The sequence below is a fragment of the Solea solea genome, chromosome 7, assembly GCF_958295425.1.
Source record: "Solea solea chromosome 7, fSolSol10.1, whole genome shotgun sequence".
NCBI classification, from domain to species: Eukaryota; Metazoa; Chordata; class Actinopteri; order Pleuronectiformes; family Soleidae; genus Solea; species Solea solea.
The window spans coordinates 9,661,043-9,676,477 of NC_081140.1; the positions used below are offsets into that span (position 1 = coordinate 9,661,043).

General features: G+C 42.6%; 1 protein-coding gene across 5 annotated transcripts in view; it reads right to left on the reverse strand.

The window, feature by feature from the left end:
* The window catches only part of fli1 (Fli-1 proto-oncogene, ETS transcription factor), a 30,637-nt gene that overhangs the window by 12,204 nt on the left and 2,998 nt on the right, over window positions 1-15,435 (reverse strand). For 2 of the 5 annotated variants that reach the window (XM_058634037.1, XM_058634036.1), the window contains exons 3-5: window positions 7,823-8,034; window positions 7,439-7,593; window positions 6,299-6,502 (exon numbers count right to left, since the gene is read on the reverse strand). In XM_058634037.1, coding sequence (XP_058490020.1) covers window positions 6,299-6,502; window positions 7,439-7,593; window positions 7,823-8,034 — 571 coding nt within the window. Of the gene's footprint in view, window positions 1-6,298; window positions 6,503-7,438; window positions 7,594-7,822; window positions 8,035-11,709; window positions 11,885-11,930; window positions 12,056-12,095; window positions 12,311-15,435 lie in introns of those variants that run through there. The other 3 variants (XM_058634038.1, XM_058634039.1, XM_058634040.1) reach the window with 3 other exon arrangements.

A 15,435-nucleotide genomic window follows, 5' to 3' on the forward strand; every position in this document is an offset into this window, starting at 1 on the left:
TAAAGAGGAATAAAAACTGCACACCAAAATTCAGTTTGTTTTGTGCTCTTCTTGTGATTTGGTGTAGGTTTCTTAACTAACTTGCTGTGTGGCTGACTGAGCTTGGGGGTGAAGAAGGTGGCAGACTAGGGGTCTATTTTTTTTAGGGGGGTGGCTGTGGGGGAAAAAGTGTGGTGCTCCACAAATGTATTTCAACTTCCCAACACCCCACCCCTCGCTGTTCTACCTACTCCACAGCACCCCCAAGGCTCTGGGTCTAGTTTAGAAACCTGGGGGCCTCGGAACAGGGGAGCCATTGTGTGAGGCAGGGTCCCTGCTCGGCAATCAAATGCAGCTCCCTGTACAAAAATAATTCCACACGCAGAGCATAAGCGCACGGGGCGAGCTATCCGACAAAAACGCCATCTTTGGAATGAGGGAGAAAGTGTAGGAGAAAAATGAACAGGGTGTCAGGATAAAAAAAAAATTGAGGGAGAGAAGGGAGGAGGAAAGGGAGGAAGGGGGCTGTTAACCCTTTTCCTACTGTGTGCCACATATGTGGGCTGACCCAGACAGGCAAACAGGCAGCATTGCTGAGAAAACCTCAAACCATCCCACAGACAAATGCAGGACCGCTGTATGAGGGAGAGAGCGCAAGAGCGAAAGCTTTGGGGGAGACGTGAAGGAAGAGAGAGAGAGAGGGAGAGAGAGAAACGCCACAGCTGACAGTTTGGTGGAGGGAGTCTTGGCTGTGCGGCCTATTTATTTGGACGGACTCTTCCTCTCTTAGAAAACAAACATGTCCCGGTAATCTGACAGCGCAGTGGGAGGACTGGCCAGACCCTCTCTTCCCCTCTACAGTTACATCTGTGCAGTCTGTTAGATTACATAATATCCACAAACAGTTTTCTTTTCTGTCCTTCCTATGAGTGATGGCTCCTTCAAATAGCCCTGTCCTCCAGTTTGGTACGCCCGTGATATTGACAGAGATCTTTCCGATCCTCCTCAGTAATGTGATGGACCTCTATTGGGGCCCCTGCTGTTTACCCTGTGGAGCCATATGATACCATTGCCTCAAACATGTGGTCTGAGTTTTGTAAATAAACGGCAGGTCCCAGTCAGTCACCCAGTTTTGGGCATCTTTTGACTTGGAGGTGCACTCTCTAGCACTCTCTAGCCCCACTATTCATCTTTGTGCCAGCTGTTCATAGTGCTTTCCAAAATGACTCGCATGCCTTTTTTTTTTTTGCCTTAAAATTTAATTAATTATGCATTACATGCTAATTATTGATTTAAAAATTCACTTTTTACTAAAAGCACTAAATAAAACGTTTATTGTGACCATTCCTGCCTTTGTCAACAGCTCTGTCAAAAGTGACTTTAAACAAAAATGCTACTCACCCACGCGTCGCACATTCTGTCCTCGGCACACAGAAATAGAAAATGAGACATTGTGGTGTAACTTGCTGTCAGCCTATGCTTTAGAGGTATTCAACAGCGAGCTTAATGTTTGCCCTGAATGCACGTGGCAGTCCTCCACAAACCCATCATCACAGTAAAGCTGCGTTCACACACCCTCTGGCCCGACCACATCTCTATACTGCACTGTTCTATACATTACTTTGTTGCAATTAAACTTTGTGCTGAATTGAAACCTCCTCAACTATAGTCACCTATCATGAAAAGGTGATAAGGGAGAGAATTTGTATGTATATTGTCAAACCTGAGGTTTATCAGACAGGCTGGAAGACATTTTAGTGATGTACCAAATATGTGCACATGCACACACATTAATGCAGTCATTCCAAATTTGTAGTGGCCCACTAGAACCTTAAACGATTTATTATTATATATTATAATGTATTATTTATTTCAGTCAGAAAATGGCAAATTAGCCTACTTCTCACTTGACTGATAATATCAGTGAACATTTTACAAAGGAGTTAACATTCTCACTAGTTTCAGGTCTTCTAGCACATGTCTGTTATTCATTCATTCATTCATTCATTCATTCATTCATACATTCATTCATTCACAGTCTACTGCTTTATCCTCCAAGCCGGAGCCAGTCCATCGTAGGGCAAACGTATAGCCACATTCACTCACACAATAACACCTACAGTCAATTTAGAGCATCCAATTAGCATCTGCATATTTTTGGATGTGTGGGATGAGACTGGGGAACCTGGAGAAAACCCAAACAAAAAGGCAGGGGTCTTCTAGTACATATCGGTTTTGTAAATTATGTTCCCATATAGAGGAAAAAAAGACAATAATGCATGGCACATATGAGTGGACACCATGCGATTGACAGCTGGTTGGGGACTCCTACATTCTAACACTTGGACTAGATTTATTGCAGGTGACATTTGTGAATATTCACCTTTTTATACACAGTCTATGGCTAAGAATGACAAATAATGTTTAAATCCTGTGTACTTCCACACCTGCCAACTCATACGTCATTACTGCATGATGTGCGTGTGAAAATATTCTCATTGGGATTCGGATGCTGTTCAACCAATTTTGTTGGTGTATACTCCCACCAAACAAACCCTAACCATTTGTTTACTGTGGATTTAATGTTCCCCTAACTTGAATTCAACATTTACAATCCACTGGTATTGCAGAAAGAATTTTTTTTTCAGTGTTCTCCATTTCTCGACAATAATACAGCTGCGCTCAGCTCATGTTTACGTGAACAGCCGCATGGTATTTACCTCCACTTATGCTAACGAGATGTATGTGCAAAAGTCTGCCTAAGTGTTAGAATCCCACCAGTCAAGTGAGCAGACTGTAATGGTGGCTAACAGCAGACAGCTAACAGTAAAGGGCAAAGAGCCAAGTCGTTGAGCCCCTTTGCACCAGTGATAATCTGCCAATTGAAAGAACTAATGCAAGGGGAGCTCAATAAAAATGTTGAGAGAGGAGAAAGAGGGGAGAGTGTTAGGAAGAAAGTGAGAAAAAGGGAAAGAGAGAGCTCTCCAGACCTCCTTTTTCCCTACTCAGCCTTCGAGCCCAGATGTTTATGGTCTGTATAAACTATTGAGGGCTCGAGAATGTCCCCCACTCTGGAGCAAGCGGCAGTGCAGAAGCCTAGACTTATCACTCTCTTTCTCCCCCTTTTTTTTTCACTCTCTCTGTCTGTCTGTCTTTGACTCCTTAACTGTAAATCCATCCAGGCACACAAGCAACGGCGACAGCTGGGAAACAGAACTGTTGCTATTCTCCAAAGGCACTCAATCATGACCACCTCGCACCATTTGCACACACTTCTGAAAAGAATAGTTTGCCCCCACCTTTTTTCTTTTACTTTTTTGTCTCGCATGTTCTATAACACCACCCTTGTCCTCAAATAACTACTGTAAAAGCTATCTGTCAAGGATATCTTTTTCCATCCAAATTCTATCATTCTATCATTATATTCCTTTAGATTTATGGCAGATTTGCTCTAAATTCTCTGTCTTGTACTTTCTCCCCTCATTTTCTCCTTTCACTCCTGCCATCTTCCCTCTCTTTCTCCCCCTCTCGTCTTGCATCTCTGCATGTTGGAGGTACAGCCTCTCGTTGTCTGAGGTTTTTTGCTCCACTCCGTTTCCAGCACATGTGGTCTCAAACCGACCTACATGGGTGCGATAAAGCAAACAGTCCGCGGTCCCTCCCTGACAGACTAATTTGAACAAATTCTCAAATTGCACCCAAAATTGAAAGCACATTGGGGTGTGGGCGGCCATCACTTAAAAAAATCTGGATAAGTGACCAACAATGAAGCCAAAATAATGCATGGGCAACTACCCTTATTACTGTAAGCAGCTGGGATTTCAGACAAGCGTTCAGATTGTGCCACTTGCTCCAGTGTGAGTGTCTGAGCAATATGTCTGCACATGGCACGGCAGGCCTTTTTTGTTATTGCATGACTGCGTGGTGGGGAAGTGTGTCACTGCCCTGTGTACGTACATGGCTTAATGACGCTGAGGAATGTTAATCAGTGATTCAATAGCCAGAAACAAATGCATGCATGATGCCTGCAGATGTCTATGAAATGAGCCCCTTGGACCATCTTTTTTTTGAGAAGGATGTTATTAGAAGGGTGACTGGGGTTGGATGAAAACATCACATGACCTGTGATTACTAATACTTCCAGGGCTCAGCGTTTCCCCGCCCTTTCTTTTTCTGTATTCTAGAAGCTCACCCCACTTCCAGCTCTCGTGAGTGAAGCCAGAGGTCTATTTTCTGGACAGAGTTAGTCGCCATCTATGATTGTTTGTTTGTGCTGCAGGGGGAAAGGAGAGAATGACTTTAGTTTCCAAATGATCAGCCCTGCAGGGTCTACATAAACCCTCCTCTTCTTTTTCCTCCAACTCCATCTTCCTCAGAGGTTCATTTACTAACATGGTCCCTCTTGCCCTCGGGCTCCCAGTGTCAATGATACACATTGCTTGCTCCTGAAAGAGCTGCCTCAAAACAGTTCAGTCGGTCCAGGCACGGGATGGGAGCATTCATCTTTTTGATTGTCGGGAACAGATCCAAAGCAATTTCAGCTGGCAAGTGGAGAGGATTCCCAAGACATCTCTTCTGTCTCCAAAACATACAAAGTCTAAATCAAAAAAGGACAGCAATGGGCAGAGTCGTGGTGCAGCACGCCTAAGCCATGGCTAAGTCCCGCAGCCAGTGGCCATAATGAAAACTCCTCTGCAGAGTGTTCCCAGTGGCGGTCAGACAGATCCACCCGCTGCAGCGCTGCACAATGAGGCTGTTATACTCATGACAAGTATCTCTCTCTGCCCAGACGCTGTGCACAGAGAAAACTGTTGACACCCACAAAATGCAGTTCCCATTACATCACGCTGAGGCCCATCACAGTTTTTGGGGAGTTATGTTAAATATAGTTTAGCCATCATCACTCCACCCAGTGTGCTGTCATGATATTCAGCAGCAGCAGAGGCAAATGCAGAATGCAAAGAATTCAGAGATGAGACAAACTTTTCCCTCTAAGCACATCACCCGTGACCTGCTTATTTTGTCTAGTAAACAGTGGGTAACGGTATTGTCTGAACTAGACAATAAGAATACACTTTCATACTATGTATTCAAACCAATACCCGCACCTGATGCTACATCTTGAGTTGAAATGCAAACGCATACTGCCTCAGAAAATTGGCTTGCTTTCCCCACCGAAACATATGAAGTAGGATTTCGCCTAGGAACTCTTCAAAGGTAAGAGGCTCAAATTTAGTTGCCTCCGTTGCAAATTGCAGATCAACTTTCTTTGCTTTGCTGAACACACAGGCCTAGCATGATTCCCGAGGCAATGCACCTGGGCTTCATCTTTCTGTGGACCATGTGGAATAAGGCGCTGCAAAGTGTAGTGGGGGATGCAGTTGATGGTTATCTGGGGAGTGGAAAGGAACCCTCTTGGCTCAGCCTAATACTGGGCAGATTTTATGGAGAAATATAGGTCCAACAATAGCTATTTCATTGTTTGTTAATGGTAATATGAATACACTGTGGTGAAAAAGTAAAGTGTTGTTTACTTGGGTTGGGCATTTTACATTCCTGTGTAACTAAACCCCTAGACCACTTTTTGTCAGGTGAAAACCAGTGTATATGAGTGTCTAGTAATGCAATTTGTTGATCAAGGTGCACATTTTCACAGTTTAGTGTAAAGTGTTGAAATTATACGTATTGCGATAACAATTGATGTATATATTGCCTCTCTGGTCAAACACAAACCACTGCATTCAAAGTCGAATATTGGCTATTTTAGTATGTGCTTGCATCACTGGTACACTCTTTCATACTCTTTTTTGTCTAATCAGTGCAAGACTCATTTTCTCAGACTCCTCCCCTTTTTTTAAATGCATGAGCTGTTGCTCTGTCACATCTTATTGCACGTTATGAGCAGTACCTTGTTAGACTGCTGCAACTCTGTGTCAGATTTCACTACCACTACTCACTACTTCCCTCCCTCCTACTCTCTCTCAGGTCTCAGCCCACTTTTTTGGCATTTATTTTTTTAAATGAGGCATTGGGTGAGGTTAGCTGCAGAAGAGGGGGTTAGTTTAACTTTAAACAAAGAGCAACATACAGTACGTACAGTTTGTGTAGGCTTTCACTACTTTTTGGCAGAGATAGTATGCCAGTATGGGAGAGATACAAGAAACACCATTATTGTCCTTGTGGTAAAAAAAAAATCCTCATTGCCCAATGATGTGCTGAAGTCCAACATTTGTTTCAGTAAGCCATTAACTGATTATCCTACACAGTTAATCTTGGTTAGCCGCTTTATTTATTCTTTCTCTTAATGAAGTGTACTTACTTTCCCTGAGGTAATTGAGATGAGAGAGAAGTACTTCAGCGTTGTACATGGTGGTGAGCCGGAGGAAGTCATCCTTGTTCATCTTGCAGAGCTCTTTGCCGTCTATGTTCTGAAACATGGCAGTGTCAATCTCTAACAGGCCATACTCCTTGATGGCCCACTCTAGCCACTGGCGCACATGGTCCTGGGACCACAGTGATGGGTCTGGAGGAAGACAGTAGACTTTATTGACTGCAAAATGATTGTGGTCATGGACAGACAGCACTGAAGACAGTACAAAGAACGTTTTATATCCCTTCAAGGTAACGGGAGGGGGAGAAAGGAGGACATTGGAAGCAGCAGACATTTATCAGTAGCAGACATTGTGCAGAAAGTTAAAGAAATATTCTTTAACTTTCTATAACTTTCTATAACCATATAAATGTGTGTTGGAGTGGAGTGATTCATCTGCTATGACACATTTTTGTTGTGGGATTTGTGCCATTTTGAAGCAAAGTAAAAACCAAACAAGTGCAAGTCGCCACTTGACCCAAGTCTGAAATGCTGCAGTCTTCTAGAAGACTAAACCCCAAACTTACGACTTGTGGTAAAGGAGTGGCCTCATTGTGGCGCTCCTGTTACATTAATAGATGAGTGGCATTTTGCATCAGTTTAGCACTAACACTTGTTTAGCCTTTGTAATGGAAAATTTACCAGAACTAACTGCATTGAATTTTATTGCAATTAATGTGTTTGCTTTTGGGGAAAATACATTCATTCGCTCTGGTTTGCTGGATTATGTGTAACAACTTAATCAACTTTAGTATTGAAATAATTTTTCTACAGGCTTTCCCAAAACTGCACTTGTTATTTCACATACTGAACCACTGAAGGAATATATCGTTCTGGCAAACAAACTGACAGCTCTACCTGCCCACATTCAGCTGTGCTCTCGTGGGTGTTGTAAAACACTGAAACAATGCCTTAAACCATGTATTGGATAAATAAAAACGGCACTCGTAAAATGATTACAGCACTGGCAAAATAGCACCAATGGAGAGGAGTGGTTCAGTTTATGATCACAGCAGCGGTGTCAGAGAAACGCCTAGAACAAGTTATGAACATTTTTTTTACATGGAGCAGTTATATTAGTATTCTTACCTGCAGGTACAATGACCCTGCGCTCATTGGTGGTCATGTTGGGGGGAGGGGCATTCTTCTCATCCATGTAGTTTCCATAGTTGATCTGAGAAGTGTCGTTACCCCCCACCAGCTTATTGCATTTACCCACGCTGCAGTCCACTGGAGACTCCTTGCTACATGAGCACACACATAGTTGAAAAAAGTATTATCATCTGGTAAATTGAGCATTGTTTCCAGTCACTGACTTTGTCATGCTATTGTCATGCTGTTTAAGCCCAACACTTACCAGGGCTGAGTGTTTCGAGGCAAGGGTGAGGTTTGAAGGGATAGTGATTGAAAAAGAGCAATATCTCACTAAACCAAGAAGAATGAAAGACACAGAAAGCGGTTGTCATGTCATACCTGGATCCATTCATGTGCTCATATTCTCTCTTGACGTTGACCCGCACTGGCTGGTTGATCCACTCCTGCTGTGGGGGTAAGGGGTTGATTTTGTGGGTCTGGCCGTAGTCCTGTGTGCCAGATGCAGTCATGTCTGTCTTGGGGAGAGGGGCAGCAGCAGCGTATGGAGGCTCAAATAAGGACTGGTCTTCACTCACCACTGATAGCGCCTCCTGGAGGTGGAAAGAGGAAATAATTGGTAGGTTACTTGAGCAAATTCCAATTCTTTTGGTAGTTATAGATCTATGAAAGTGTTTGTAAGCAGTTTATTTCAACTTGAGATAGTGCTAATCTAAGTTAACTCCCTCCTGGCTATAGCGAGCTGGCTATAAGAGTTGGAGGATACAGTAATTCCGTAAGAATGATTGCGATACACTCCTCAAAATTGTGAGCAGATACACCACTATACCCAGAAACTTGTGATCTGCTTTTTCAGTCTCTTGGGTATTGTTGTTTACAATAATTATGTGCAGTTATAGGTCATATCACAGTCTGGCATCCTAAGTAGTTTGTGTATACAGGCAATGTAGCAACTGTCGTTTCCTGTTGATGTTAGGATGACTTCAATCATGCCCACACTGGAGTAAGACGGAGTTGTAAAATGAAGGTGCATCAAACGTTCTCCTTCCATGACAAGAACCAGAAAAGACCCACACACATAAAACAAAATACAACAACATTTGGAATCTCCTTTTCATCAAAATGTTCAAACTAACATTATTAATCTATCATCATACATACATTTCCCAGATTCCCCCCAAAACATTTTCTTTTATCCTCTAAACATCATTGGACAAAATAAATAAAAATCCCTCATCAGGATATCAAGAGAGACACCTGATGTGTCTGGGCCTTGTGTTTTCATCCACAGCTGAAGACCTAAACAGAAGCAGGGGATCACAGCTCTACTGACCCCTCTGCTGTGGCTCAGCTGGAGCAATGGAAGTTTATTAAAGAAAACAAATGCCGAAAAACTGACAGCTGGCCATGATATTACGTGGTTTCAGCATGCTCCTCGTGTCGAGTCTTGCGAGTAAAGCATGGCCAAAGAAGCGACTCGATCCAGACAAACAAATATCACGACTTGGCGCTTGACAGTGAACAGAGTCACTATCGCACACCTGTGTGTACACACTGCTTAACCATGAACCGATTAGTTACAAACAGTCCAAGAAACAAATACAATATAAACAGTGAGTCAAAAGAGCAAGAGAAATAGTGACGGTCACATAACTCTGCTGAAGATTAGGCTCTAGTCTGATGCACATCTGGATATGATAGTATCTAATGGTACAGCTTTGACTGAGACGTGTCTAATCCCAGAGGACTGAATTATTTCATTCCAGAATGCCACATATTTGCTCCAGGGGGAAAGTGCTATTTGATATTCACTGATCAATATTTCCAACATGTTGTTTGCATTCTTTAAAATGTTGCTTTTATGAAAGTGAAATCCCCCTGATCTCACATAGCATCGGTGCCATCAGACATTTCATGCGAGTGTAAGTCTTTACTTATGCCTACTTAAATGATAAATATCTCTTTTTGGAGCCAACGTTTGAATTGCTGACATGGATATTGACTTGGTATATTCTGCCTTTCGTACACAAAATCATTGCAGTGACTGTAAATGGCGGAGATGCCATTTGAAAAAATATACCACACTAAAATAAAGACCTGGAGTCTCCTATGGCAAAATAAAGGTGCTAAAAAATAGTTTCTTTTTTCCTTGAACTTCCTTGATGTGCATACTTGCACATCCTAGAATTAAATGCAACATAACTGTGGTTTAACAAGACGATGAAGTGAAATGCACTCTTTTCAAACTGTAAGGGAAAGCATGTTTACTCTTTGATTGTTCTACAGTACATGTTCTTCACACTTTTGGAAACTCTGGGGATTTCACTACATACTGCCCTTTAGGTTAACGGTTGGATTAAAAAAAAGCAGAACCTCTCCAATGTAACCAGCACAGGAGAATTAGATTTTCCAGTGATTTCATCAGAGGATCCATCATAGTCTGAACTCTGGCAGCAGGGCCCACTATCTGAGCAGACCACAGCAGCCAGTCTGTGGATGATAAAGTGTCAAGGAGTGAGAGAATGTCTCATTATTGCCAGATAAGTCCTCAGACGACTATTACGACTGTTGCACGTTACATTGCAGTGACATATCAGCCTGCACAATTGAAACCATGATTGGCAAGTGGTGTGTGCCAATCAAGATGGTAGAGGTTTTGGTCTTTTAAAAATAGAAGCACATCAAGCTCAAGAAAACTATGACAGAGCAGTGCCAGTTAGCTGTTTCCCAGTATCTGTGAGGAACACACACACACACACACTGACAGTCAACCCACAGGCGGTTAACTCTTTTTTTTGTCTGTTTCCCCAATGTCCACAGATAAATTCTAAAAATAGTTTGTTTTTTTAAATAGTACTTTTACAGATGAGCTTCACCTGAAGTCTACACCCTAAACATCGCAGTCACAAAACAAAAGTGAAAACTGAAATTATATTTTTTATAAAAAGGTTACTTTTGATCGCTTTCCACAATGCAGCAAAGTAAAAACAAATATCTAATAGACTGTAGCTCAGCTGTGAGGAAGCAAGCCCCATATTGTCTAAGTGTGACACCTGCTGGGAGCCACCTCTGCTCTGTTTACATCAGCCAAGTCTATCAGCCCGAGTGCGTCACGACGCGTCTGGAGTGGACTGCATGGAGCATATAGAGCAAGAGCTCCACATCCAGAGTACACGCGTGTCTGTTTGGCGTTCACAGGAGCCACCCTGGAGAGAGGGGGGAGGTTGATGGGGGTGACATTCCTGTCTTTTGTTTCAGGAGGAAGAGGAAACCTGTCAGGAAAAGATTGTGTAGAACGGGAAGCTCTCATGGTTAGAGAGCCCTTCCTTTCTTTTAGCGAGCATGAATGCAACAAGCAACGAAGCCATTAACACCCAAGGATTCCGTCGTGATTACATTAATTCACATAGCTTCTTGTTTTGTTCCAGGCACCTATAGCTGAGACACCATTGTCCCCAACTGCAGCGTGACCTGACATCCATCCCTATATGTAATGCACAACAATAACACACAGAGCGCAGCGAGCGGGGTGAATGACTGGGTTTTTAAGTGACTGTATGCAGCCTGACATTTTTGTCTGGCCAGCGTTTACACTCCTCCAAAACTCACACCACACCCAGCCGCCACAGAACCCGCTATTTTAAATGTCCAAACGAAAACAAGTCCCGTCAGTTTTCGGCGACGGTATAAGAATAAACGCAGATGCAGCGTTCTTCCGCGAGCTTACACTTGTTAACCGGAGGACACAGACTGGAGTGAACCGAACGCACTGCAGAGCTGAACTATGGGGACATGCCATTCAACATCTGGTGGCTGCAGCCGCATACATCTGGAATTTGACTGTCGGGGGCCAGTAGCCAATGTTAATGTAGACCAGCGACCGACGCACCATTTCAGAAATAGTTGAGTAACTACATGAGGAGGTATCATTGTGAAGCCGTGTGGTTTTAAGTGTCGCAAAGTAAACAGTTACAGCATGAAGTTACAAAATGACAACTTTCCTTACACTTTGACAAAACACAACAATCGATGACAAAGCGATGAATGTAACTTCTTTGAAAAGTAATGATAATAATAATAATCCAGACCAAGCTCTGGTAGTTTTTTGACCCATGACAGGGTTTTCGGACCGAGCCGGGCGACGTGCCACACCGCTGTTGCGCAGCTCGACACATCATATCCAGCGGTTCATCCACTCGTGGCTATTGCTCAATCCCCGCTTCCCAGACTAAACCGACTCGCTGAACTCATGGATATCTTATACCTACATGTAATTACAGTCTTCAGCGCGTTGTCTGAAACAAACAGAAACTCTTTTGTGCCTCTCCAGACGTGCGCAATTGTGCGCTCGGTCCCCAAAAGTCCAAAGCGTGACTCTGATTTAGCCTTAAATCCACACCGCGGAGTCCTCACGACCAGAGAAGCTTATTAGAGAAAAGCCTCAAATGGTACTTTCACAGACGGAAGAAAAATAAAGAAATGTGGTTACCGCTTTCAGATCGAGAGAAAAAAGCCGCTCATCGTCGTCAGATTGGAGGTCCCAACTCACAGACCGACACACAGGAGCATTTCAGCCCATTGCTTTGAAAAAAGGAGGCGCAACTCTGAAAAAGCAGTCTCCCACAAACTCATACACCCCGTTCTCCACCCTTACCTTAATAGTTCCGTCCATTTTGAGCAATTTTCAACGGACCCCGACAATATCCCAAACATGACACGCTCCTGAATTAATTCCAGCCCCGGTATGTGGCGGAGAGAAAGAGACACTTTTACCGGATTGAGTTTTTTCTTTCCTCTAAATTTGGGAAGTGAAGTCACCGCTGTTGAGAAGGTTGAGAAGGAAGCTGTGTGTCACCGAAAGCCCTGCCTTCAAAAAAGCAGGATACTGTCCCAGAGAGATAAGCAGGGAAAACAATTGAGTGTTCGCTCCGCTGTTATGTTTTTCTGCTCGGAAATATTTACAGGATGGCTGCCTGCGTTGTACACAGCCATTGCTGTGTAGCGTGCTCTAGACTGGTGTTGTGTGTTTTCTTTTTCTTTTCTTTTTTTCTCTTTGCTTTCCCAGTGAAGTCACAGATGGTGTGGAGTGGAAGTGGAGTGGAGTGGACGGGTTTACTATTTTGTCCGTCTCGTGAATTATATCTGCACACATTTAACTGAGTTTTTTTTTTTTTTTTTTTTTTTTTTCTGGAATGAGCTTCACCGTCACAGGAACGCTCTAACTTATATGATGCTGCGTTTTTTAAGCGCCTGTATAGTTCACGCCTACACTTTCATACATGCATCTGGCCATGCCTCCATCCTTCTGTAAATCATTCCCTTCTCTCTTTTACTCTATATTTCACAAGGAAAACGATACATTGAATAGAATTTAGCTTTGAATGTGGACACATGTTTCTCCGGGACGTTCTGCTGATGGAGCTCTAAATCAAAGCAGGAGAGAAACCTGTGGCGGGAGCTGTGTGCTCCAAACTTGTCTCTCTTTTTTTTTGCTATACAGCTCAATGTGGAGTTTTCCTGAGACACCATTAATACAATCCAAGTATTCAGCTCTTAACCGCACTATAGTCTGAGGGTCTGTTCTACACGTGTGCGTCTGCTGCGCAGCGCACGGCTGGATGGAGACAATGCAACAATACATCAACCAAAGAGACCGGATTCATTGCTTTTATTATAATTATTATCCTTAACACATCATTGTTTTATGGCACTGCAATGACTTTACCTTTTGTTGTCCGTTGGTTTTCTTTTTTTTTCCTTTTCTGAACCAAAAAAAAGAAAATAAATCCAGTAACCCCCACCCCCACATAGTTTCCCCTCCCCTACTCCATGAAATTGGCCTCATCAATTCAAGCATAATTTTAGTGCAGATGTTAGACGTGGAGGCAACTCTGAATGTGAGGCAGACAGACGGAGAGAGAGAGACGTCCATTTGTCACTTTACTACCTCATTCAGCATTCCTATGATGTCCTTTCTTTATTTACAGAGCACAAGTGAAACACATATAAATACTAAGATGTCGATATTTATGAAACATAATCTTATTAATAGTATTGTAAATGTTTCCGGGATTTAAAAAAAAAAAACACCTGATAATTCCACCATCTATTAAGACTTTGGACAAAAGTGACTGAAACTCAGTTCAGTGCTTTTCTTTTATATAATAATAATAATAATAATAATAATTAATAATAATAATTATGTTTAACAATGCAGTATGACTTAGCTGAGATGATGGCGATAATATTCATTGCAGTGTTGGTTTCTGCTGCCCAAACACAGACTGCGCTGCTGCGACAACTTGACAGCAGGGCCGGCCTGTCTGCTTTTGACTTGGGGGTCTGGTGGGGTCTGTGGGCCCCCACCCTCGGGACCACCACATCTGGATCCTGCTAAGGGTCAAGGCTTCTCCTGCCTGAGGCCACTTCAGACTCGTGTAATTAAGGGAGACACCTTGTTTAACTCTTCAGTGGCTGGTTTGGTTTCCTTTTTCTTATGTGCATTCCTGAGTTTGCGGTTTTTCGAATAAATAGTCCTCTTATGAGTCGGTTGATATAGTCAGAAAATTTAAGCAACTGTGACCTTGTGTTGGTGACTTATGATCAATATAGTTTCAACTGCAGATGCGATGCTGTGTTGTGTTTCTTTGGATTTATGTCACCAGTGTCCATTCAAGGTTATGTTTGACCTCCAGTAGATTAGGCTGTGTAACTAGTTAAAATGCTAATGAGCATAGTGTTTTTCCAGTGACCCTAAACCATCACGCATTATTGCTCCTCCTCTGTTTCCAAAAACCTGCCATCACGTCTACAAAGCTGATCAGGAAGATTGGGGGTCCAGGACCTACCAAGACCATAATGAATACAGTGGTAACAAACATTTTGGAAGGCCAATAAACAGATGCAAGTTGGTTTACATAGTGAACCACAGAACATCTGGCTTGACGCTGGAACTAGACAGCCAGACATTTCTTCCTTACACCACGAGCCAGTAGCTCCTCTGTCTCTCCACTGGGGCAACAAGCCAGAGGTGGGCGGACACTATGTGGGTTTTATGTTCAGCAGCCTTTCAATTGTTAGGCCCATCCTTTCCTCTTCAGCTTATGTGGAGATCTACTAAGATCCAGAGTATGGAGTTAATGGAGTTTCTCTTAAATGAGGGGAAATAGTTTAGAAGCACAAACTGGGAGATATACAAGAAGAAGAAAAATGTTGACAGGATGGGCTCTGCTTCATGCCAACATACTGGCATAGGTTTCTTTAAAATTTTCACGTCAATTTATTATTAATAATAATAATAATAATAATAATAATAATAATAATACTAATGTATCAAAGTGACATGCACATGGATCCTACAAATCATCAAAATATACCCTTTAAATTCCATTATTTTTTCACACTTTGTATTGTTCCTTTCTCTGCAATGTTTTGTATGAAAACATTAATTCGTTTGGCTCATTCCTGATAAGCAAAATAGTGTACTTATGAGAGTTGTGAGAAACTTTAAGGCGGACTGTTCTTCCCGAGATGAAAAAGTCCTAGTCCATGTGAGCTGGAGCTGAAGTCGCTGTTTATTAGACTGCAGTCCTGTATTCAGACCATTCCTTCTCTGGGGCTAAAAAGACAGGCCGACTGAAAATACTGAGGGCAAAAAGTGAGTCTGCAGCATATATAAGCACGAACTGTCTGGCCCCTCGCTCTAGGCCATAATTAATTTGAGATTTATTTTTATTGGAGAGTTCCAGTCTCGCCTGGCCTTAACCAAACAAAACCAAATGTTGGGCCGTCGATTCGCTTGAACGAGGGATATTTCTTTTAAATTTTGTAGCGAGGCGTGCCACATTTGGACCAATATCTGTCTGAATGTGTGTGAGAAGGTGAATGCAGCACTTGCACGCACCAAAAAAAAAAGAAAGAAAGAGAAAAAGAAAAATACTGAATCATTCGGATGGAATAATAATTATAAGCAGAAGGAGGGGGAGAATAACATT